This window comes from Bos javanicus, chromosome 6 (assembly GCF_032452875.1).
Source record: "Bos javanicus breed banteng chromosome 6, ARS-OSU_banteng_1.0, whole genome shotgun sequence".
Taxonomy (NCBI): domain Eukaryota; kingdom Metazoa; phylum Chordata; class Mammalia; order Artiodactyla; family Bovidae; genus Bos; species Bos javanicus.
This window is the reverse complement of record NC_083873.1, coordinates 36617077-36642643: the sequence shown is the minus strand read 5'-3', so window position 1 is coordinate 36642643 and position 25567 is coordinate 36617077. Positions and strand designations below refer to the sequence as shown.

At 41.2% G+C, this 25567-nt stretch overlaps 1 protein-coding gene across 4 annotated transcripts in view; it reads left to right on the top strand.

The window, feature by feature from the left end:
* The first annotated feature begins 364 nt into the window (after positions 1 to 364).
* The window catches only part of HERC6 (HECT and RLD domain containing E3 ubiquitin protein ligase family member 6), a 57578-nt gene continuing 32375 nt past the window's right edge, over positions 365 to 25567 (top strand). The window contains exons 1-10 of one of the 4 annotated variants that reach the window (XM_061419707.1): positions 365 to 703; positions 2821 to 2980; positions 4771 to 4847; positions 6147 to 6374; positions 8385 to 8479; positions 9558 to 9685; positions 10911 to 11047; positions 11675 to 11742; positions 22669 to 22793; positions 23512 to 23571. In XM_061419707.1, coding sequence (XP_061275691.1) covers positions 505 to 703; positions 2821 to 2980; positions 4771 to 4847; positions 6147 to 6374; positions 8385 to 8479; positions 9558 to 9685; positions 10911 to 11047; positions 11675 to 11742; positions 22669 to 22793; positions 23512 to 23571 — 1277 coding nt within the window. In that variant the 5' untranslated portion in view covers positions 365 to 504. The remainder of the gene's footprint in view (positions 704 to 2820; positions 2981 to 4770; positions 4848 to 6146; positions 6375 to 8384; positions 8480 to 9557; positions 9686 to 10910; positions 11048 to 11674; positions 11743 to 22668; positions 22794 to 23511; positions 23572 to 25567) is intronic. The other 3 variants (XR_009736926.1, XM_061419708.1, XM_061419709.1) reach the window with 3 other exon arrangements.

Genomic DNA, 25567 nt, shown 5'->3' with positions numbered 1-25567 from the left:
CAGATTAGTTAAGTAACTTGCCCAGAGTCACACAGCATTTAAGTGGTTTAAAGTGAAAGTGAAAGTGAAGTCGCTCAGTCGTGTCCGACTCTTTGCGACCCCATGGACTGTAGCCCACCAGGGTCCTCCGTCCATGGTATTCTCCAGGTAAGAATACTGGAGTGGGTTACCATTTCCTTCTCCATTAAGTGGGTTAGCTAGGATGCAAATTTAGGCTTCATTCATCTGCTCCTCTGAGCTTGGGGCTCAAGTTTAATTCTTGAAAGCCATTCGCCAGAGGCGAGGAAGAGGTCAGGTCAGTGCTGGCGGGAGGAAGGGAAAGTGGGAGGAGGGAGACTGTTGGGGAACGGAGGAAGAGGGAGGGGCCGAAGGGAGATGCCAGCGAAGGCGCGGCTCACGCAGCCTCCGGTTTTCTGAGTAACAGCGCGCACTCGTCACTAGCCTTAGGGTGCTGGGCTAGCAGAGCTCACAGATTCGGGCAGGCGGCCGGAGCGCGGGAAGGCGATGTACTTCTGCTGGCGCGCTGGCGGCCGAAGGCCGCTGCGGGAGCGCCAGGTGTGTGCTGGCGGCAACACGCTACTGCAGGCGGCCAGTGGGGAGCATCACTCGCTACTGCTGCTGAGCGACGGCACGGTCCAGTCGTGCGGGGACAACAGCCGAGGCCAGCTGGGCCGGAAAGGCACGCCGCGCGGGGAGCAGCCAGGTGAGCTCCTGGACTCAGATGCGGGGCAAGGGATCAGACGGGTGGCGGTGCTGGAGCCGTGGGTCTGCTGGACCACAGGCGACAGGAGAACAGGGTTCCGCGCTGCCGGAGCGCAGGTCCATCAGTTTCGTTTCCTCCTCGCGCCTCAGGTTTGTTTCGGTTTCCAGTAGGTTTATCTTCGAAAGGAAACTGAGAGCATAACTAAACTGGACCGCGTTCCTCTGAACAGAGATGCCTTTTGAGACCAGTCCTTACCTATGCGAACCTATCTGGAACAGAGTGACCTTCCAAACGTAGTTTGTAGTTTGAACACTGTAACTCCTTCCGAAATACCCTTAAAATAATGTATGCTAGCATTTTGCTAGTATTGATTATTGTAGAAACACAGGAAAAGAAATCGCTTATTAGTCTAACACCCAAAGACAACTTACATTTTGATGCATTTCTTTTTTGCCTTATTTTCCTATTACATATTTAATCTTTATAAAATTATGTCTTTATAAGCTTTGTATATGCAGATTTATATAACTTTGTAAGTTGTGTTCTTCATCAAGCATAGTATCACAAACGTTGCCCTTTTATTATAGTATATAATATTATATTATAATCTATACTATATTATAGTCTATTTAAAAATAGATTTTGAATTGTTGCATAGTGTTCTAGGCTCTGACAGTATAACTATTCTTCTTTTAGGGAAATTTGTTTTTTTTCTCATCAGGGGCTTTTGTAAATAATACTATGATTGACATTATTGTAAGTAATGTCACATTTCTGATTATTTACTTAAATTCCAAAAATTATGTCTGGGGGGGAAAAACTTTTCCTCTACCCTTAGTTCTACCCTTAGTTCTGTCCTGAGGACCTGTGAACTAAATTGATAAAAGCAGATTAAGGAGGGAAAAAACCTTACAGTTTTAATATGTGCACAGGAGTTCACAGAAAAGAAGGGGTTAGACTTAGGAGCTTATGTGCCATTTAACAAAGAGTAGAGGGTTTGGGTTTTGAGGAATGATCAATTGTGGAGAAGTGATTTTGAAATATATGGGGGAAACTAATGAAATTTAAGGGTTATTTTACTTAAGGCTGTTTATGCAATCTTATCTCAGTACCAACTCTGGTGATGAGTCACATTTCCTGGTATGAAAGGTGGAGGCGGGTACACCTTCAGAAGAGAATGCCACATTTGTGTTTTTAAGTTGATAGGGAAAGGCAGAGAACTCTTCCTGCATCTGTTGATTCTCAGTTGCCTTCAGCTCAAAATCATCCTTATGCCAAAGTGGCATGCTTTGGGGTGGTATATCCTGATTCCCTTAAAGTGGAAGTAAGGGACAATGTGATCCTTAAAGCCAAATTCTTCTCCAGCAATGAGGTACCAGGTTCTACTTCTATGAGTGTATGCATCTTTGGAAATTTTTTTTTCTTGTTGCACAGTTTGAAAAGTAAATCACTGAAAAGAATAAGATCACAAGACTAAAAAAGAAAACTTAAATATTAACAAAAAGTTGACTGGTAATGATGTGCTTAACTCCAAGCCTCTAATAATTCAGAGACAAACACTTTGGGAAAACAGTTTAGATTGTCCTGTAGGGAAAAATGCTCCGAGTTTCAACTGTGGGCGTATTTGACCCGTCCAGAGGCATATTAAGTAATTCGCCCAGAGTTTCATTGGGAGGGCATCTGGCATCTGCCTCTCATACTCAGGCAGGCTCCCTGCCCATCTCTTCCTGAGCAGAGGATTCACTGTTCTCACTGTTGAAGGCTGGGAAGTCAGAGGAATGGAGTAGGGGTGAGCCCATCCTTTCTCTGGCTCCCTTTATCTAGCTGAGCTTTTTACTCCACCATCACAAGGAAGTGTTAGGCCAAGCATCAAGTCCTTACAGGTTCCATTCCTCCACATGCCCATCCTTTTAAATAGTAGCGATATTCCATAAAGATGTGCCACACGATGAGCCTATTTTCTTCTCTCCTTTAAAGTGGACTTTAGGCCTTGATTTAAAAATCACTGGAAGAGATGAGACACCCCAGTGACTCTTCCTTTTGAAGAAAAGTACTTTCTTAAACTTGGTATTAAATTAGCAATCTTGGTGTGGGTTGTTTTGTTTTTGTCCCTAAAGAACGAATTCCGGCATTGGAAACTCTGCACGTGGCTCTGGTGAGCTGTGGAAAGGAGCACTCCCTGGCTGTCTGTCACAAAGGAAGGGTCTTCGCGTGGGGAGCTGCTTCTGAAGGACAGCTGGGAATTGGAGAATTTAAGGAAACAACTTTTATACCTAAGTACGTATTTTAGTTCATTCATTTAGTGTTTTTGAGCTTCATGTGCCAGGCACCATGCAAGATTGCCAGGGTCCAAAGATGACTATAACAAACACACTACTTAACCTGAAGGGTTACAGTGTTGTGAGGGAAGGAGGCAGGGAAAATAACATAGAACACCAATTACTACTTAATTAGGATCTGTGAAAGAGAAGGGCCACATGATGTGAGAACCTGTGACGCTTTGATCTTAATCTTATGTACGGGAATGACACTTGGACCTCCAGAGTTAGTATAAAGATTATTTTAAAGGGAAAATATTTGAGCTCCAGAAGATTCACAGAGATAACTTATCTGACTAAAACAGGGCCTCCTGAAAATACATAAGCTGCCATTAACCCTCCTTTGAGGGAGTTTCCTATGAATTCAGCTGTCTTAAAAATAAAATGCCCAATTTGCATCAAAAAACCCAATAGAACCTTTCATACTCTACCACTGAAGCCCTAAAAAAAAAAGACCCTTTTGCTAAGTTAATATATTTAAACCTCTACTCAGGTTATTGTACAAATTTTCCATTACTTGGGAGCTTCTATCTGCACATATAAACTTTTTTGTCTTTTTTTCCCTGTTAATCTATGGCAGTTAATTTGCAGGTTCCCCAAGCAGAGAACACAAGTTGAAAGAGGAAAGGTGTTACTCCCAACATAATCTTTTGGCTTGCCATAAGCCCTTGGATCCTAATATTTTACTTAGTAAAATTGGGGGAAAATCATATCCTCACACACAGCTTCCTAGGCCAAATAATATGATAAGCAGTCTGAACTGTGTGTTCATGAATTACATACACTGAGAAATTTCAAAAACATGTTTTTTAATGCTAGGAAGTTACCTCTTGTTACCTTCTCTGGTCATTAAATTGTATAAGAGATGGCTGTGGCTCGGAGGAATGAAGCATTGAACTTGTAAAGAAAAGCCCAAGGTTTGAATCTGTTCTGTAGCTTGATACCAGTTGACCTCTTTGAGTTCTCCTAGGTTCAACCGTATAAAATTGCTAATCAGTTCAGTTCAGTTCAGTCGCTCAGTTGTGTCCAACTCTTTGCGACCCCATGAATCGCAGCACGCCAGACCTCCCTGTCCATCACCAACTCCCGGAGTTCACTCACACTCAAGTCCATCGAGTCAGTGATGCCATCCAGCCATCTCACCCTCTGTCGTCCCCTTCTCCTCCTGCCCCCAATCCCTCCCAGCATCAGAGTCTTTTCCAATGAGTCAACTCTTCGCATGAGGTGGCCAAAGTACTGGAGTTTCAGCTTTAGCATCAGTCCTTCCAATGAACACCCAGGACTGGTCTCCTTCAGAATGGACTGGTTGGATCTCCTAGCAGTCCAAGGGACTTGCAAGAGTATGTTCTAATCTACAAAATCAGCAATTTAAGAAGAATCAACCTAGTAGTATCTTTATCTCACAGGGCTTAAGGTAGGTGGTGTAGGTGACAGTGCTCCATAAATTCTAAAACCCTACACTATATGTGCATAAAGAAATTTATTTTTCTTTTAGGTTGGTAAGTATAGTATAAAGTTTAGAACTTTATACAATACATTAAAAGCCCAATAAAAATCACTTTTGCCTTATATATTATTTTGGATTCTGCCCTGTATTTTTATACATGTTGATGTCATGCTGAAAACAGTTTGAGGGCTTTGGGATAAATGTGTTACAGAAATGCAAGAAAGTAATTTAAAATATCTGTAGTCCACTTGGTGACCCAATCTGAAGAAGGATTAATAGATTTTGTACCATTATTATTATAGGAAGATAAAAACTCTGGCTGGTATCAAAATTATACAAGTTGCCTGTGGACACTACCACTCCGTGGCATTATCAGAAGGTAAAAAAGTCTTCTTGGATCTTGTAAGTGTCATCAGGAAGTTATTTTTTGAATACAAATAATACCTGTTGAGTTTTAATGCATTGGGGTTCATTTTAATGCATTTAAAGTTAAAAAGAAAACTTAGATATAATAACTTGTAGAAATCTGAAATGTGTTAGCATTTCTCTGGGTACATAATTTAGCATTAGAAGAGCTTGATTTTTTACCTCTTGTAAATGATCTATCTCTAGTCAAATTCAACATAAAATGTTGCTTACCCCCACCCCCACCAGTCATTCCACAAGTATTTATTGAGTGCCTACAGTATATCCAACAAAGAGGATATAGCAGTGAATAAACCTAAGACTGCTTTCATGAAGCTTGTATTCTGGGGAGATGTAGCGGAAGTGAGCCTTAAACACAGGGACGAATAATTGTGTGGTATAATAGGGATAAGGATGTGAAGAGAAGTGAGACGGGGAAAGGGGACAGAGAGCGAAGGGGTAGGTGGAGGGAAGGGGTCTTTCTACTTTATAAAGGAGATCAGGGAACCTGTCCTCATAAGGTGAGACGTGAACAAAGACCAAAAGGAGAGGAGAGAGAGATGATGCTAAGGCCATGGAATGATGCAGATGCAAGACCATGCCCAGCAGGGTGCTCAGGAGCAGCAGAGGCTCTGGAGAGGAAGAGAAGGGAGCCAGGGGAGATGCAGTCTGAGAAGTAGCTGTGGGGGCTTATGAACCATGGTAAGAACTGGCCTTTTATTGAGTGAGAAAGCAAGCTCTTGAAGGGTTTTATCAGACATGTTTTTAAAAGCGCACTCTGGCTGCTCATGAGAGCAGAAACTGCTGGGGGCAAGGATACGATGTGGGAGTGCAGTGAGATGCTGTTGCCATTTTCCAGGAGAAAAGTGACATTGACTTGGCAGGTAAGGGGGTAACAGTGAAGTGGTGAGAAGCAGTTGGATCCTCGATAGATTTTGAAGCAGAGACTTCAGTATTTGCTGGGTTGAAGGCTGTAAAAAAAGAGAGAGGAGTCAAGGATGACTCCAGGATTTTTAACTGGAGCAGATGAAAGATCATGGGTATTCTTAAGTGGGAGGGAAAAGAAGAGTGGATGTTGTTGGAAGAGATTTTTAAATGTGACCTTGGCCATTCACTTTGCCTTTAGTAAAGGTGCTTTAACCTCCTTTACTCCTGTTTTATTCTCTAAAGATTTTTAGAATTAAGGTGGTAGTTTCTCCTTGAATTTGGTATTACACTTTATTAAACATTCAGAATGTTTGCACTTCTGAATTTCTCCTCTTTGCTTTTGCAGATGGCCAAGTGTTTTCATGGGGGACGAACAGCCATGGACAGCTGGGCCTGGGGAAGGAATTCCCCTCCCAAGCCAGCCCACAGAGGGTGAGGTCCCTGGAGGGGATCCCGCTGGCACAGGTGGCTGCAGGAGGGCACCACAGCTTTGCCCTGTCACTCTCTGGGACTTCATTTGGCTGGGGAAGCAACAGTGCAGGGCAGCTGGCCCTCAGTGGGAATAACGCCCCAGGTAATGGGTTAGGCTTATAGTAAGTCCTTCTTTCTTTCTACTTGGAAGACCAGCTCTGCAAAAGGCACTCTTAAAGGTTAAAACAGTGGTTCCCAAACTTTGGGACACATTAGAATCACTCTATTAACTTTTTTTTTTTTGATTCCTGCTATAACAAATCACCACAAATCTAGTGGCTTCAAACAACATAGATGTATTATCTCATGGTTCTGATGCAGGTCTCACGGGGCTAAAATGAAAGTGTCAACAGGGGCTTCCTGGAGGAAGACAGACCATTTTCTTGCCTTTTCCAGCTTCTACTGGCACCTACACTCTTGACTTATAGCCCCCTTTCTTCTTCAAAGCCAGCAATGGCTGGTGAAGCCTTCTTCAAGTCATATTACTCTGACATTGACTTTTCTGACCCCCTCCTCCTCAGTTAAAGGACCCTTGTAACTGCATTGGGCACAGCTAGATAATCCAAGCTGCTGCTGCTGGTGCTGCTAAGTCTCTTCAGTCGTGTCCAACTCTGTGCGACCCCATAGACGGCAGCCCACCAGGCTTCGCCGTCCTTGGGATTCTCCAGGCAAGAACACTGGAGTGGGTTGCCATTTCCTTCTCCAATGCATGAAAGTGAAAAGTGAAAGTGAAGTTGCTCAGTCGTGTCTGACTCTTAGCGACCCCATGGACTGCAGCCTACCAGGCTCCTCGGTCCATGGGATTTTCCAGGCAAGAGTACTGGAGTGGAGTACCATTGCCTTCTCCAATCCAAGCTAACCTTCCTATTTTAAGGTCAACTGACTAACAAAACCTTAAATTCACGTGCTTTCGTAACTCCTCTTTGCCACGTCCTCTAACATATTCACCTCTGTGTGCTCAGTCATGTTCAACTCTTTTTGTGACCCCATGGACTGTAGCCCACCAGGCTCCTCTGTCCGTGGGATTATCCTAGCATGAATACTGGAGTGGACTGCTGTTTCCTCCTCCACAGGATCTTCCTGACACAGGGATCAAACCTGAGTCTCCTGTATCTCCTGTGTTGCAGATGGATTCTTTACCACTGAGCTCTGGGAAAAGAGCTTGTACATCTTTGGAAGGCCATTATTTTGTTACTCTAAGAATGTTTAAAAATCCCAGTTCCCAGGTTGGATCCCAGACCATTAAATCAGAATGTCTGGGGAGGGAAGCCAGGCATCAGTCATTACCAAAGACTGCACAGGTAGTGCCCTTGCACAACAAAGTTTGGGAACCCTTTTTCAGACAATTGCTAGCAGTATGAGAAACAACCAGTTCCTCTGACAATCTTTCAAAAAAACTCACTGTGATGTCTTCCTGATGAGCCCTTCTATTCAATTCTTTACATGCAGCTCATGTATATTTAGCTCCTGTTACATACCAGTACCACGGCTTCCCTGGTGGCTCAGCGGTAAAGAATCCACCTGCCGATGTAGGAGAAGCTGGTTTGATCCCTGGGTCGGGAAGATCTCCTGGAGAAGGAAATGGCAACCCACTCCAGTATCCTTACCAAGGAAATCACATAGACAGAGGAGCCTGGCAGGCTACATACAGTCCATGGGGAAGCAAAGAGTTGTGACTTGACTTAGTGGCTGGATGACCCCATACCTGTACCATGCTGATCTCTTACATCTCATTTCATTTAACTTCATCAACAGGAAGTGGGTCCTCTTATTTTCTCAATTATTATTGCATATTTGCAGAACATCTATAATGTGACAAAAATGAATGCAGCATAATGGAAATATTATTGGGAAGTGGGGTCTTAAACCTTAGGTTTCTTGGCCAATAGCCTTAGTCATTCCAGAAAATTAAATATTTTCCAAAAATAAATGCTAAAGGACTGCTTTTCTTTTCCAGTGTAGGACTTTCTTTCTGTTTTATAATACTTCTGATTGTTCACATTTTAAATTATGTTGATGAATTATAATAAGATAACAAAAATATTAAAATATATAAAAACTCATGATACATGATTATTTCTTATACTTGAGAGATTCTGCTTTCTTTCCACAGTTCAAAGATATAAGCCTGTATCAATTGGTGCACTGAAGACTCTCGGTGTGGTTTCTATCAGCTGTGGTTACAAGCACACTGCAGTGCTTACCCAGGTAAACCAAAACATCTTGAGATATATATATATTTTGGCCATACCTTGTGGCTTGTGGGATCTTAACTCCTCAATCAAGGATCAAACCTGGGCCCCTGGCAGTGAAAACACTGAGTCCCAACCACTGGACCATCAGGGAATTCCCATTTTGCTATTTTTTTTAAGTCCCAGAGAAATGTTACTGTAAGGTACATGTACTAATTATTGTGGAAAACAATATGTGTATTAATATCTGAAGATACCCATTCAGCATACAGATCTCTAACGAGGAGAAGTTAGCCAAGCCATGGAATTTTTAAGATCCTATAACAAAAGCTAATTTCAGCTTCAGGAAATATTTTTAGATATTTTAAAATCTCTTATAGATTAGGAGCCAATCCCTTTAGCAATTATTCTGTCATAATGTAGCTCTACATATGAAAAATATTGTAGAAGTAACAAAGTAATTTTTATAGGTTTCAGTGGCCTACATTACAGAACGAAACATTCTATGTTCCATTTCTTACTTGGCACAATTATGAATCAGCATCCTGAATGTCTTATACTGGCCATGCAATTCATTCTGACAAGATGGATTCTCTCCATAGCTGTAATGAATAGATTTGAAAACTATTTGTGTGGCTGAAATGTTTATTTAAAGCAAAATATATAAAATAATTTATATTTTGTTTGTTTTAAAAATATGCTTGGATTATATTATCAGTTGGCAGGAAAGAGCTAGAATTGTTTAATCCAGAATCATCTTTTGATAAGAGATTTATTTTCAGAGAAATGCTCAAATAAATAAAGCAACCTTATATTTAAGTGTTAGTGTTACTCTTGAACCAGTTAATTTCTCCATCAATTCTTTCTACAAATACATAGTAAGTACCCAGTTCTGAAGGGAATGCCAGTGATTTTTCAAGTTTAATATGTTAACTCTTTATTCACTAGTAGAAATAATAAATATAAGACCCTTCTTCATATAAAGCTTATATTTACCATAGTGCTCTCATAAAATTCTCTTATGGGACTTAATCTTTTAAATTTTAATTACACTTTTAGCCTGAAATTAGTCTGATTCTTCCTTTTTTAAACAGGATGGGAAAGTATTCACATTTGGAGACAATAGCTATGGACAGCTGGGACATGATCCCACTGCTGAGAAGAGGGGTCCACAACTTGTGGAAAGAATTGAAGGCCTCGTCTCACAGATAGACTGTGGAAGGTACTAGGTCTTTTTAAGTGAGAGAAGAAAGTGGTGTATTTTATTACTTAGAAATAACTTTTATGAAATGTTTTGAAACCTTAAACACTAAAATATGTGATTACTCTTTTTATAGATCATTTTCCTTTCTGAAAATTTGCTCCTTTCAAATATGGTTTAATTTTTCTGTTTTTCTTCTTTATTCTAGGCATTTCTTTTATTTCATAAGAATTTATTGGAAATGTACTGGGCATAGACCACCTTACTAGATTCTAGGGTGAGGGGGGTTTGTATATAACAAAAATAGTGGTGCTTATCTTCTTGAGTTCATTAGACAAAATTACCCTCATGCAAGTAGAAGATGATGTATATTTGCATGTGCATTCTGAGTTTTGCTTAACCTAAGTATGAGAACTTTAAAAAAATTTTTTATTGGAGTATAGTTGATTTAAAATGTGTTAGTTTTTGCTATACAGCAAAGTGAATTGGTTATACATATATCATTCTTTTTTAGATTCTTTTCCATATAGGTTATTACAGAGTATTGAGTAGAATTCCCTGTGCTATACAGTAAGTCCTTAGCTATCTATTTTATAGTGTGTGTGTATTAATCCGAATCTCCTAATTTATCCCTCCCTATGAGGACACTTTAGGAGAAAGCAATGGCAACCCACTCCAGTACTCTTGCCTGGAAAATCCCATGGATGGAGGAGCCTGGTAGGCTGCAGTCCATGGGGTTGCTAGGAGTCGGACACGACTGAGTGGCTTCACTTTCACTTTTCACTTTCATGCATTGGAGAAGGAAATGGCAACCCGCTCCAGTGTTCTTGCCTGGAGAATCCCAGGAACGGGGGAGCCTGGTGGGCTGCTGTCTATGGGGTCGCACAGAGTCAGACACGACTGAAGCAACTTAGCAGCAGCAACAGCAGCATGAGGACACTTTGGCTATTATCCACCCAAATAGTAAAAAGAGCAAAAGACAAAAAGAACTTACATTTAAAACACAAATGATAGAAACCATAGCAAAGACCCATCAATAATATTCTGCCTTTAGGGGTGGTAATAAGTCACTATTCACCCGCCATTTGTTTGGCCATATGACTTGGTACTCTCTAACTCTGACATTGTGATAATGGGGTCTGGGTACTTAGTATAAAATAAATCTGTTATTTTGTGTTGAGACATCATCTTTCTCCAAAAGCATGACTCCTTATAATAAGTCTTCACAATATTCTGTCTCCTGCAGTGATCACACCCTTGCGTACATCTATACCACGGGTCAGGTGGTGTCTTTTGGTCGTGGACCAGGTTGTGCAAGCAGATCACCACATCCGGGGGCTCTGGCAGAGAGCTCTGACATTAGCTGCCTGGTTTCTGCTAAGGGTATGAGTGGTCCCACGATTTGTCATTTTGTTTTAATTGGTGTCCTTGGAGGAAAAATATTATTCAGTTTCCTTTCAAAAATGCATAGAACTGTGGTTCTTTTGGTACCGTTATCTTTGATTTGTAGAATAAGCATTTTTTTAATGCAATGCTTCCTGGAATATTAAGTAATTTTTTCTAAAGATTAAGGTAATACAAAAGAATCAGTTATTTACACTTCAGAATAGCACACTTTTATTTTATTTTTTATTTTTATTTATTTTTTAATTGAAGGATAATTGCTTTACAGAATTTTATTGTTTTCTGTCAAACCTCAACAGAATAGCACACTTTTTATATATTTAATCAAATCTCTACTAAAGCACACCAGCCTGGTTTCATTATGTAAATACATGGAAAATTAAATTTTAAGATAAGGGAATATATAATGTGTAATCTGATCAGTATTAATCTTTTATGCTGTTTGTAGTCAAAATCTATTTAGAAGCCAAAGAATAAGTAAATTTAGCTTGGTAATACATTAGTTTTTTTAAAAGACTTTTTAAAAGCAGTTTTATGTTTATAACAAAAGATTTATACTTTTTACATCTAAAAAACAATAAGCATGGATTTATGACTTTCTTCTAGACCTTGCGGATGTTCAAGTCAAACATATTTTTGCTGGAACATATGCCAACTTTGTGACAACTTCCCAGGTATCTATTACAATTTCTGTTACTTTTAAAAATCATCTTTTCTTCTGGATTTCATGGTGGTATTTGAAACATTATGTCATTTGTATATATTACATTTTTTTTACTAAACTAGTAAGTTCCTCTGTTAGAATTCTTCTTTAAAAATATTATGTAATTCTCACTTCCTCATTTGGATTCCTAACAGATACCAATGGTGCTAACAATGACTAATACTAATTGTCACCCATGAGTTAGCAACCAAAGTACTGTAAATAGATCAACACACTTAATCCTCAAATCAACTCTGATTGTTATCATCACTCCCATTTTACAGATGAAAAAACTGAGTCTCAGAGACATGGACTTGCCCAAAATTATGCTGCTAAGAACTGACAGAGCTGGATTCAAACCTAAGCAATCCAGCCCCACCATTCCCACCATTACCCACCATGCTCTAGCACCCTCCTAATTATTAACAGAGAGGTTTATATTATTATATTTCTGAACGAGTTCTGAAATGTTTGAGAGAGGAAAAGAATACATAGCTATTTTAATAATTTGTACTTTTTTTCTATTATTAGGGATGTTTTAAACAACACTCATATAGACTCTTAACTGTATTCTCTGGGACAGAAAACTGTAAGCAAGGCAAAAGTCTGTGCTGCTGGGGATAGTCAGGAGATTGTGCTTGGTTGCTTTGTTACAGCTGTTTGATCAGGCTTCTGTCTCAGACTGTGCTCTGGGTCCCTGGGTACTGTGAATAATACACACAAGTATGTCCTCATTCATGGCATTGGATTCTACCGGGAAGTACAGACAAGAAACACATAAATACAGTTGTGTTAGAGAGCGACAGTTCCTCTGAAAAAAAATAAAATGGGCCATTTGAGACTGATGAGATGAGATGGGCTTCTTTAGAAATGTCGGTCAGGAAAGGCCTCCCAGAGGCTGTTACATATGAGCAGAGATCTTCAGATCAGATCAGATCAGATCAGTCGCTCAGTCGTGTCCGACTCTTTGCGACCCCATGAATCACAGCATACCAGGCCTCCCTGTCCATCACCAACTCCCAGAGTTCACTCAGACTCACGTCCATTGAGTCAGTGATGCCATCCAGCCATCTCATCCTCTGTCGTCCCCTTCTCCTCCTGCCGCCAATCCCTCCCAGCATCAGGGTCTTTTCCAGTGAGTCAACTCTTCACATGAGGTGGCCAAAGTACTGGAGTTTCAGCTTTAGCATCATTCCTTCCAAAGAAATCCCAGGGCTGATCTCCTTTCGAATGGACTGGTTGGATCTCCTTGCACTCCAAGGGACTCTCAATTGTCTTCTCCAACACCACAGTTCAAAAACATCAATTCTTTGGCGCTAAGCCTTCTTCACAGTCCAACTCTCACATCCATACATGACCACAGGAAAAACCATAGCCTTGACTAGACGAAGCTTTGTTGGCAAAGTAATGTCTCTACTTTTGAGTATGCTATCTAGGTTGGCCATAACTTTCATTCCAAGGAGTAAGTGTCTTTTAATTTCATGGTTGCAGTCACCATCTGTAGTGATTTTGGAGCCCAGAAAAATAAAGTCTGACACTGTTTCCCCATCTATTTCCCATGAGTTGATGGGACTGGATGCCATGATCTTCGTTTTCTGAATGTTGAGCTTTAAGCCAACTTTTTCACTCTCCACTTTCACTTTCATCAAGAGGCTTTTGAGTTCCTCTTCACTTTCTGCCATAAGGGTGGTGTCATCTGCATATCTGAGGTGATTGATATTTCTCCCGGCAATCTTGATTCCAGCTTGTGTTTCTTCCAGTCCAGCGTTTCTCATGATGTACTCTGCATATAAGTTAAATAAACAGGGTGACAATATACAGCCTTGATGAACTCCTTTTCCTATTTGGAACCAGTCTGTTGTTTCATGTCCAGGTCTAACTGTTGCTTCCTGACCTGCATACAGATTTCTCAAGAGGCAGATCAGGTGGTCTGGTATTCCCATCTCTTTCAGAATTTTCCACAGTTGATTGTCATCCACACAGTCAAAGGCTTTGGCATAGTCAATAAAGCAGAAATAGATGCTTTTCTGGAACTCTCTTGCTTTTTCCATGATCCAGCGGATGTTGGCAATTTGATCTCTGGTTCCTCTGCCTTTTCTAAAACCAGCTTGAACATCAGGAAGTTCATGGTTCACATATTGCTGAAGCCTGGCTTGGAGAATTTTGAGCATTACTTTACAGTTTGAGCATTCTTTGGCATTGCCTTTCTTTGGGATTGGAATGAAAACTGACCTTTTCCAGTCCTGTGGCCACTGCTGAGTTTTCCAGATTTGCTGGCATATTGAGTGCAGCACTTTCACAGCATCATCTTTCAGGATTTGGAATAGCTCAACTGGAATTCCATCACCTCCACTAGCTTTGTTCATAGTGATGCTTTCTAAGGCCCACTTGACTTCACATTCCAGGATGTCTGGCTCTAGATGAGTGATCACACCATCATGATTATCTGGGTCGTGAAGATCTTTTTTGTACAGTTCTTCTGTGTATTCTTGCCATCTCTTCTTAATATCTTCTGCTTCTGTTAGGTCCATACCATTTCTGTCCTTTATCAAGCCCATCTTTGCATGAAATATTCCTTTGGTATCTCTGATTTTCTTGAAGAGATTTCTAGTCTTTCCCATTCTGTTGTTTTCCTCTATTTCTTTGCATTGATCGCTGAAGAAGGCTTTCTTATCTCTTCTTGCTATTCTTTGGAATTCTGCATTCAGATGTTTATATCTTTCCTTTTCTCCTTTGCTTTTCACTTCTCTTCTTTTCACAGCTATTTGTAAGGCCTCCCCAGACAGCCATTTTGCTTTTTTGCATTTCTTTTCCATGGGGATGGTCTTGATCTCTGTCTCCCGTACAATGTCACGAACCTCATTACATAGTTCATCAGGCACTCTATCTATCAGATCGAGGCCCTTAAATCTATTTCTCACTTCCACTGTATAATCATAAGGGATTTGATTTAGGTCATACTTAAATGGTCTAGTGGTTTTCCCTACTTTCTTCAATTTAAGTCTGAATTTGGCAATAAGGAGTTCATGGTCTGAGCCACAGTCAGCTCCTGGTCTTGTTTTTGCTGACTGTATAGAGCTTCTCCATCTTTGGCTGCGAAGAATATAATCAATCTGATTTCGGTGTTGACCATCTGGTGATGTCCATGTGTAGAGTCTTCTCTTGTGTTGTTGGAAGAGGGTGTTTGTTATGACCAGTGCATTTTCTTGGCAAAACTCTATTAGTCTTTGCCCTGCTTCATTCTGTATTCCAAGGCCAAATTTGCCTGTTACTCCAGGTGTTTCTTGACTTCCTACTTTTGCATTCCAGTCCCCTAGAATGAAAAGGACATCTTTTTTGGGTGTTAGTTCTAAAAGGTCTTGTAGGTCTTCATAGAACCATTCAACTTCAGCTTCTTCAGCGTTACTGGTTGGGGCATAGACTTGGATTACTGTGATATTGAATGGTTTGCCGTGGAAACGAACAGAGATCATTCTGTTGTTTTTGAGATTGCATCCAAGTACTGCATTTCGGACTCTTTTGTTGACCATGATGGCCACTCCATTTCTTCTGAGGGATTCCTGCCGCAGTAGTAGATATAATCTTAGCCATGCTTAAATCCACAGGAGGAGCATTCCAGAGAGAGGGACCACTCTCTCTGGAATAGAGAGGCCCTGGGGCAAGAATAAGTTTAGCATGTGTGAGGGACAAAAAGGAAACCAGTCAGACAGAGTATAGTAGGAAAGCGTGAAAGAGTTATATGAGCTGGAGTTGTATGGAAATGGGCTCAGTTACGGGAGATGAGGTTCATTTGAAATGTCCTTGGAGAGGAGATCTAAAGTCTTAATTGCGTATTCAACTCTGGATCTCAAGGAGGATGCTAGCACTGGAAAATAAACATGATAGTTGTTAAACTACAGACTGTTATTAAGCCAGAGGCTTGGATGAAAAGTTGCCTGGAGTGAGAGTAGAAACGAGAAGAGCAGGGGACAGAATCCAGCCTCAAGGGACTTCTCCATGAGGAGGTCAGGCAGTGAGGCAGGGCCAGAAGAACTGAGCAGAACCAGTTTCTGAGGTGGAGAGAACCAGAAAAGCGTGGCTCATCATGACAAGAGAAGAAAGTCTTTGCAGAAAGAGGAAGTGGCCAAACCTGACACATACTGCTGAGAGGTCAAGTAAGATGAGCACAGAGTTTGTTTTTGCTTTGTCAAGACTGAGTCGTCTCAGGGGACAGAGGATGAAACCTGACTAAGTGGGATGGACAGAGAATAGAGGGGAATAAGTGGAGGCAATGACTGTGAAAGTTCTGAGAAGTTTTGTTGTGAAAGGGAGTAGAGGGCCTTGGGAGGTTTTTATTATTATTAGGAGTGGTGATGTTAAGGTATGTCTGTGTGCTAATGAGAATAGTCCAGTTCGGGAGGAAAAAGTGATAATTCCTGAGAAAGAGAATAATTGCAGAGCTAATGTCCTAGAATAGGTGTGAGGAAGTGGGGTCCAGGGTCCAATGTGGAATATAGGGCTTTGGGCAGAAGTTTTTATTCTGTTTTGATGAAGAACAGTGGAGGTGAGGTAGGAAGGCAAGGTTAGGTCTTGCCTGTTTCCATTTTCTCAGTGATGTACAGTTCAGTTCAGTTCAGTTGCTCAGTCGTGTCCAACGCTTTGTGACCCTATGGACTGCAGCACACCAGGCTTCCCTGTCCATCACCAACTCCCAGAGCTTACTCAAACTCATGTCCATTGTGTCAGTGATGCCATCGAACCATCTTGTCTTCTGTCGTGACCTTCTCCCACCTTCAATCTTTCCCAGCATAAGGGTCTTTTCAAATGAGTCAGTTCTTTGCATCAGGTGGCCAAAGTATTGGAGCTTCAGCTTCAACATCAGTCCTTCCAGTGAATATTCAGGACTAATTTCCTTTAGGATGGACCGGTTGGATCTCCTTGTAGTTCAAGGGACTGTCAAGAGTCTTCTCCAACACCACAGTTCAAAAGCATCAATTCTTCAGTGCTCAGCTTTCTTTACAGTCCAATTCTCACATCCATACATGACTACTGGAAAAACCATAGCTTTGACTACATGGACTTTTGTTGGCAAAATGATGTATCTGCTTTTTAATATGCTGTCTAGGTTGCTCATAGCTTTTCTTCCAAGGAGCAAGTGTCTTTTAATTTTACTGCTGCAACCACCATCTGCAGTGATTTTGGAGCCCAAAAAAGTAAGAGTCTGTCACTGTTTCCATTGTTTCCCCATTTGTTTGCCATGAAGTGATGGGACCAGATGCCATGATTTTCATTTTTTGAACATTGAGCTTTAAGCCAACTTTTTCACTCTCCTCTTTGACTTTCATCAAGAGACTGTTTAGATCTTTTTTGCTGTCTGCCATAAGGGTGGTGTCATCTGCATATCTGAGGGTATTGTTATTTCTCCTGACAATCTTGAGTCCAGCTTGTGCTTCATCCAGCCTGGCATTTCGCATGATGTACTCTGCATATAAATTAAATAAACAGAATGACAATATACAGCCTTAATATACTCCTTTCCCAATTTGGAACCAGTTTGTTGTTCCATGTCCAGTTCTAACTGTTACTTCTTGACCTGCATACAGATTTCTCAGGAGGCAGATAAGGTGGTCTGGTATTCTCATCTCTTTAAGAATGCTCCCAGTTTGTTGTGATCCACACAGTCAAAGGCCTGGGTGTAGTTAATAAAGCAGAAGTATATGTTTTTGTGGAATTCTCGTTGGATCTTGTTCGATGATCCAGCAGATGTTGACAGTTTGATCTCTGGTTCCTCTGCCTTTTCTAAATCCAACTTGAACATCTGGAAGTTCATGGCTCACGTACTGTTAAAGCCTGACTTGGAGACTTTGGAGCATTACTTTGCTAACATGTGAGATGAGTGCAATTGTGCGGTAGTTTGAACATTCTTTGGCATTGCCTTTCTTTGGGATTGGAATGAAAACTGACCTTTTCCAGTCCTGTGGCCACTGCTGAGTTTTCCAAATTTGCTGGCATATTGAGTGCAGCACTTTCATAGCATCATCTTTTAGGATTTGAAATAACTCAACTGGAATTCTATCACTTCCATTAGCTTTGTTTGTAGTGATGCTTCCTAAGGCCCACCTGACTTCACATTCCAGGATGTCTGGCTCTAGGTGAGTGATCACACCATCATGGTTATCTGGGTCGTGAAGATCTTTTTTGTACAGTTCTTCTGTGTATTCTTGCCACCTCTTCCTAATATCTTCTGCTTCTGTTAGGTCCATACCATTTCTGTCCTTTTTTTGAACCCATCTTTGCATGAAAATTTCCCTTGGTATCTCTAATTTTCTTGAAGAGAGCTCTAGTCTTTCCCATTCTATTGTTTTCCTCTATTTCTTTGCATCCATCACTTAGGAAGGCTTTCTTATCTTTCCTTGCTATTGTTTGGAACTCTGCATTCAAATGGGTATATCTTTCCTTTTCTTCTTTGCCTTTAGCATCTGTTCTTTTCTCAGCTATTTGTAAGGCCTCCTCAGACAACCATTTTGCCTTTTTGCATTTCTTTTTCTTGGGGATGGTCTTGATCACTGCCTCCTATACAGTGTCGTGAACCTCTGTCCATAGTTCTTCAGGCACTCTGTCTATCAGATCAAATCCCTTGAATCTATTTGTTGCTTCAAATAGATCCTGTATAATCTGTACGATCACTGTATAATCATAAGGGTTTAATTTAGGTCATACCTGCATGGTCTAGTGGTAATCGTAAGGGATTTGATTTAGGTCAGACCTGAATGGTCTAGTGGTTTTCCCTACTTTCTTCAATTTCATCTGAATTTGGCAATAAGGAATTCATGATCTGAGCCACAGTCAGTTCCCAGTCTTGTTTTTGCTGACTATATAGAGCTTCTCCATCTCTGGCTGCAAAGAACATAATCAATCTGATTTCGGTATTGACCATCTGGTGATGTCCATGTGTAACGTCTTCTTTTGTGTTGTTGGAAGAGAGTGTTTTCTATGACCAGTGTGTTCTCTTGGCAAAACTCTGTTAGCCTTTGACCTGCTTCGTTTTTTACTCCAAGACCAAATTTGCCTGTTATTCCAGGTATCTCTTGACTTCCTACTGTTGCGTTCCAGTCCCCTGTTAATGAAAAGGATATATTTTTTGGGTGTTGAGTGAAGTTGCTCAGTCGTGTCCGACTCTTTGCGACCCCGTGGACTGTAGCCCGCCAGGCTCCTCTGTCCATGGAATTCTCCAGGCAAGAATTCTGGAGTGGGTTGCCATTTCTTTCTCCAGGGTATCTTCCCAACCCAAGGATCGAACCTGGGTCTCCTGCACTGCAGGCAGACGCTTTATCCTCTGAGCCACCAGGGAAGGTCTTAGTGATGTACAATCCTTATCTAAAACTTGGAGAAGCAGAGGATGATCACTACAGGTTTAGGAATACAAGGAATGTGTGCAATCATGTCTCAGAGTGAAAAGGTGAACATTATGGGAGATTACTAGCCAGTATAGAGTGTCCATTTGAAATCTGTGGTCGTAGGCTTATGGTGAAGTCAGTCAGCACTGTTTATTTTTTTCCACTGATGTTAAGCTGCTTGGATTCCTTTGGAGTAATTCAGAGTTGAGATTAACTATAGGTGGACTTTTCCCAGGTGACTCAAGACAGAAGACTTAAAGGTATTTATAAAGGACTGATTATAGTGCTGACCATAGCTGGGTAAGAAAGACATGAGGAGGGTGATGGATAATGAGCAAACAATAGAGTTGACAGATCGGAGTGCCCAAGGGCCTCAGAAAATGTTGGAGTGGGTTCCACTGTTAAAGTAAGTGTCTTAGTCTGTTCTGGCTGCTATTAACAAAACACTGTAGATTGAGTGGCTTATAAGCAAAATTTTATTTCTCACAGTTTTGGAGGCTGGGAAGCCTGAGATTAAGATAATGGTACATTTGGGAATTCCCTAGCAGTGCAGTGGCTAGGACTTCATTCTTTTCTTGCCGTGGCTCAGGTTTGATCCCTGGTCAGGGAACTAAGATCCCGTAAGCCATGCAGTATGACTTAAAAAAGATGACAGCACATTTGATGTCTGGTGAGGGCCTGCCTCCAGCTTATAGATGACTGTCTTCTCCGTATATCCTCACATGGCAAAAGGGACAAGGGCAAAATAGCTCTCTGGGGTCTTTATAAGGACACTAGTCCCATTCTTGAGGGCTCCCCCGTCATGACCCAATCACCTCCCAAATGCCCTACCTCCTAACACCATCACATTGGGGGCTAGGATTCCAATATATGAACTTAGGTGGGAAACGCTCAGTCTGTAACGTTCTGCCACTGCCCCCAGTCAATTCATGTCCTTTCTACATGCAGAATACATTCATTTCAACCCAACAGCCCCAAAGTCTTAACTCATTTCCGTATCAAAGAATGTTAGACTGGAGTACCACTGTGAAGTCAGTGAAGTGGAAGGATGGTGTATGATGATCCGAGAGGAGTATGTTTCCAGTAGATACTTAGAAGGTAGAACAATTATTGATAATTATAAAGAACAAAATATCACCTGTATCTGGGGCAATCCACTAGGAGTAATTTTGCACACCCGGAAACATTTGGAGATGTCTGTCAGTTTAGGTTGTCCTAACTGAGGGAGGGCCATGTGCGTTGGAGTGGCTGCTACTAATGTCTAATGGGTAGAGGCCAGGGATGCTGCTAGACATTCTACAATGCACAAGACACCTGCCACAAGAAGGGTTATCTGATGCAAAATGTCCACTGTGTCAGTTTAGAAACCCTGATCCAGGGCCTGGATGGCTAAGATGGAGCAGAGGAAAAGAGCACAGATAAGATCAAGAATTGAGAGGTCATGGAGGGAAATAAATTATGTTCATTAATTCTGAAGTTGCCAAGAATGATGGAAAGAATGGTGACAGGCATGGTTGTGCTGAGGAAGACAGTCAACAAGATGCTAAAGTTTTCAATTATTGAAGGGTGGTGCCTAGGAATTTGGCAGGTGATTATCATAGAAGACAGGGAGGCAGGTGATATAGTCTGATGTCACACACTTACGAAGAGCCGAGATTTTGAAGAATAAAGTAGAAGAAATGGTCTGTGAGTGCCAATACGAAGCACCTCATTGTCCTGAGGTTCCTGGGATGTTGGAGGAAAAAAGCTTCCTTATGACTGAACTCCAGGGGACACCCAGGACTCAGATCAAGAAAGTGAAGGGAATTATGGTTATACATCTTTCTCAAGAGGTCTTTAGTTAAGCATTAAACAAAAGTGATGCAGAATTCTCTGATTTATTATAAATTTAGCAAAAGCAGAGGTATTATATGGAGTCATAGCACTGATGTCTTTCAAATAATATATTAAAGACAGATTTTTTTCCCCAAATTTCTCTGACACCTCTGACTGAACCATTTGGCTTCAAATATTGTAAAGAACCACGGTTCTCAAAGTGTGGCTCCCAAATCGGCAGGCATCAGCATCAGCATCCCCTAGAAATTTGCTCTATATAAATTCTTGAGCTCCACTCCTGACCATTGAATCAGAAACTGTGGGGATGGGCCCTGCTTTAACAAGGTCACCAGATGATTCTGTTATAAGTTTGAAAGCCCCTGATACAAAAGCAAAACTCTGTGGATGGTTAAAGGGCTGAAAGAAGCTAGTCTTTATTGAGTTCTTCCTAGAATTGAAAGGCTTTGTATACCTAATGTATTTTAGTCTTAATGGGAACCTAGAGAGGTGGTCATCGTTAACTCATTTTTTAACTGTAGTAAAACATACATAACATAAAATCTGCTATTTTAACCATTTAAAAATGTACAATTCAGTGATATTAATTGTACTCACAGTGTTGTACAGTCATCACCACTGTTTTGCTCGGTTGCTGAGTCATGTCTGACTCTTTGTGACCCCATGGACTCTAGCCCACCAGATTCCCCTGTCCATGGAATTGTCTAGGCAAGAATACTGGAGCGGGTTTCCGTTTCTTATTCCAGGGAATCTTCCTGACCCAGGGATTGAACCTGTGTCTCCTGCATCTCCTGCATTGGCAGGCAGATTCTTTACCACTGTGCCACCTGAGAAGCCCAACCATGGTCACTAACCATCTCTAAAACTTTTCATCACCCCAAGCAGAAATTCTTTATTCCCCCTCAAGCAGAAATTCTTAACCATTAAATAATAACTCTTGAGTTCTCCCCTACCCCTGACCCCAAGTACATTCTAATATCCTTTCTATCAATTAGCCTGTTTCATATAAGTGGAATCATGTTTTTATATTGGGCTTATTTCATGTAGCATAATGTTTTCAAAGTTCATCCATGTTGCAGTGTGTGTCAGAATGTCCTTCCTTTTGTGGCTGAGTCATAGTCCATATGGGCTTCCCAGATGACACTAGTGGTGAAGAATCTGCTTGCCAACGCAGGAGATGTAAGTGATACCAGTTCAATCCCCGAGTTGGGAAGATTCCCTGGAGGAGAAAAATGGCAACCCACTCCAGTGTTCTTGCCTGGAGAATTCCATGGACAGAGGAGCCCGGTGGGCTGTAGTCTATGGGCTCAAAAGAGTTGGCCGTGATTAACCAACTGAGCACACAGTATTCCATATTCATCCATTGATGCTGTTCCTGGACATGGGTTGTTTCCATCTTTTTGGCTATTGTAAATAATGCTGCAATGAATATTGTCATACACATATCTGTTTGAGTCTCTGTTTTCAATTCTTTTGTGTTATTTCACTTTTTAAATGATAAAACTAAGGCTCAGACCAATCAAAGTGGCCCAGGCTGGGAAATGGAACAGCCAGCCAGTCTGATGCCAAGGCTTCTCCCACCAAATCCCACTGCCTGAGCAGGTTCCATGTGTCTCCCACCTGTGTCTTACTTACTACTTGGTGTGTGTGTGTATTTTCCTGATCATTCTTTTTTTTTTTCTTCCTAGAAGGATGCTAGTTCCACCACTGTTCCCAGGAAAACCCTGCCAGAAATAAGCCGAATTAACCAGTCTCTGACAGAAAAATGGATGGCAGTGGCAAAAAGAAGTATAGAAGATGAAGTGGCTAAGAGGTGGCTCTATCTGATAAAGTAGAAACCACTTTTACTTGGTTCTGAAGCCTTGGTTCATTTTATCATAGACATAAGAGAGAGGGGTTGGCTTTGTCATTAAATTATTTGCATTTTAATCTTGACTTAAACCATCTGTAGTTTGAAGAAGTCATTGACATATTCACTGATTCTTCATTTAACTGGGCTATATTGAAGATGTACAATGTGCCAGGTACTTTGATAGGTGAGGGAAATTCAGGAGTGAATCAAAAATGCTTTCTGTCTGTCCCACAAAGCCATCCCCAAGACTGACTCTTTTTATAGCTTCATAGTTTATTCTCTGGAGAAGGCAGTGGCACCCAACTCCAGTATTCTTGCCTGGAGAATCCCAGGGACAGGGGAGCCTGGTGGGCTGCCATCTATGGGGTTGCACAGAGTCATACACGACTGAAGCGACTTAGCAGCAGCAGCAGCAGTTTATTCTCTGCAGCTCCACAACTTTCTGTTTTCAAAAGGGTGGATTTTATTTAAATCTAGATGACTTGATCAAATCAGCTATGAAGGATTTTTATGAGATCTAGCAGACCATGCACAAAGTATAGCAAGAATTTGGAAAACTCTTAAGAGAGCAGTTATTATCGTTATTAATGATTCCACATCACCAGTTATATACTGAGTAAAATAAAAGGAACATGCTAGTAGTATGTTGTGACTTAACCTTATTTTATTATTTTTGCAGTGAAATTAGAGTGATATTTTCATCTCCTGCATGTCTGACTGCAAGTTTTTTAAAGAAGAGGTAATATTTATAATTACCTTTATTTAAAGAGACTTACCTTTATTTAAAACACTGGAGAATATTTTAAATGAAATATTTAGACTCAGTCATTTTAATTTGTGAATTTTGTTATCTATGAACCAAAAATCCAACATAGAAAACTCCATGGATTGTTACAGAATTCTGTTTTATAAAGGAATTTCCCATTGGACTACTACAAATTGTAATCTCTAATTTACATTGTTCCTTCCTCTGCCCTGCCCTCCTGTGTTATCTGATTGGCAAGAATGGTGTTTTTTCCAGAATCTTTGTATCTAGGAGTGATCAATTCATTCTAACTTCACTTATGTACTTAGAGGCCCGGGCTGCACGTTGAAGGTCTTATTGTGAGCCCAGTAAGGAAAACACATCCTATTTATTTTAACTATTAACAGTCTTATTACCACAGAGGAGAGTCCAAGTTCTCTGCTACTTGGTTTGACACTTGATCTTAGTAGTTTTATCATTTCCTTTGTTAAATGCTGAACACTGGGTCAACTGTTCCTTGCCCTCCCTGTTTGATCTCCAATAATATACCTGGGAATGACTGAAAGATAAAGTGAGGCAGGTTAAAAATTGTAAGAGTTTATAAGAGTGAACATCGATTTGAATCACACAGCACCAGTTTGGAATTGGTGGAGAGCTCCAGTGGCAAGAGCTCAGGGAAAGACATAGAGAAGGCACAGAAAGAAAGGAAGCATTTGATTAGCTGTATCTTAAAGCCTAGTCGGCTTTTTTTGTTTGTTTTTTGATTGGTTGTCCTTAGGCTTGATTTCATAACTTTGAGGAATTTACAGGCTTAGATTTTGGTTTGCTTTTGTAGGCCACCGTGGCCTGAGATCCACTGCAGTGTGATGGCCTCCTTGTATAATTAATTTAGCAATAACAAGGGAGTGGGGTGGGTAGCAGCATAAAGGGGCCCTTAGGCTGCCCTTGGGCTTACCTGGTGGCTCAGACAGTAAAATGTCTGTCTGCAATGCGGGAGACCTGGGTTCGATCCCTAGATTGGGAAGATCCCCTAGAGAAGGAAATGGCAACCCACTCCAGTATTCTTCCCTGGAAAATTTCATGGATGGAGGAGCCTGGAAGGCTGTAGTCCATGGAGTCGCAGAGTCGGACATGACTGAGCGACTAACATTAGGCTGCCATCTGTCTTCTCTGGAGGCTGATGCCTACAGGTCTGCTTGCAGCTGGTGGGAACTCCTCCCAGTCCTCCTTTGCTAGGTCACGTCCTGTCCCTCCCTTGTTGATTTGGCCTCAGGTTGGCTCACAGGTTCAGAAGATACCTGTATACAACCGCCACTAGGCGGTACTCTGTATTCACTTAATCCCTATTGCAGGTATTTCTCAGCTCTGCTTCTTAACCCAGCTGCATGCTCAGCCACTCCTCAGGGAGACTGGAGGAACTGCTGGATCCAGAGGCTTCACCTGGGAACCAGAGAAGCCCAGGGAAGCTGAAGGTCATGGCTTCCTTCACCCCCTCTTCTAACCTCCACAGCTCATGAGGCAGTTGTCATTTGAGAGTCCCACAGGGCATCCCTGTTTGTCTCCACATATTTAGCCAAAGACAGGAGATGAGAAATTAAGACGTTGCTTCTCTCTGCTCTCTTTCTCTCCCATTTGCCTTCCTCTTCTTTCCGTCTTTCCAGGCAGCAAAGGAGGGGATTCTACCATGCAACTCATTCTCCTTCTTCCCCACTGTAGCCTTAAGTTAGTTCTCACTACATAGAGGATAATCTTTTCTACACTAAGAATATTATCTTTCTAAAATTTCCATGTTCCCTTCTCAGGAGTGAGAAACCTCAAGGTTTGATCTTAAGATGCCAAAGGTTGCAAAGGAAGATTTATTTTAAAGGGGAATTTACAGTACTTTGTTTTAGTACTTGCATGAATGTTTTAGCCCTAGTATTACAGTTGGTTGGTTAATCCGGTAAACTTGAAATATTTTTAAATAATATATTATAAAGACAAATTGTTA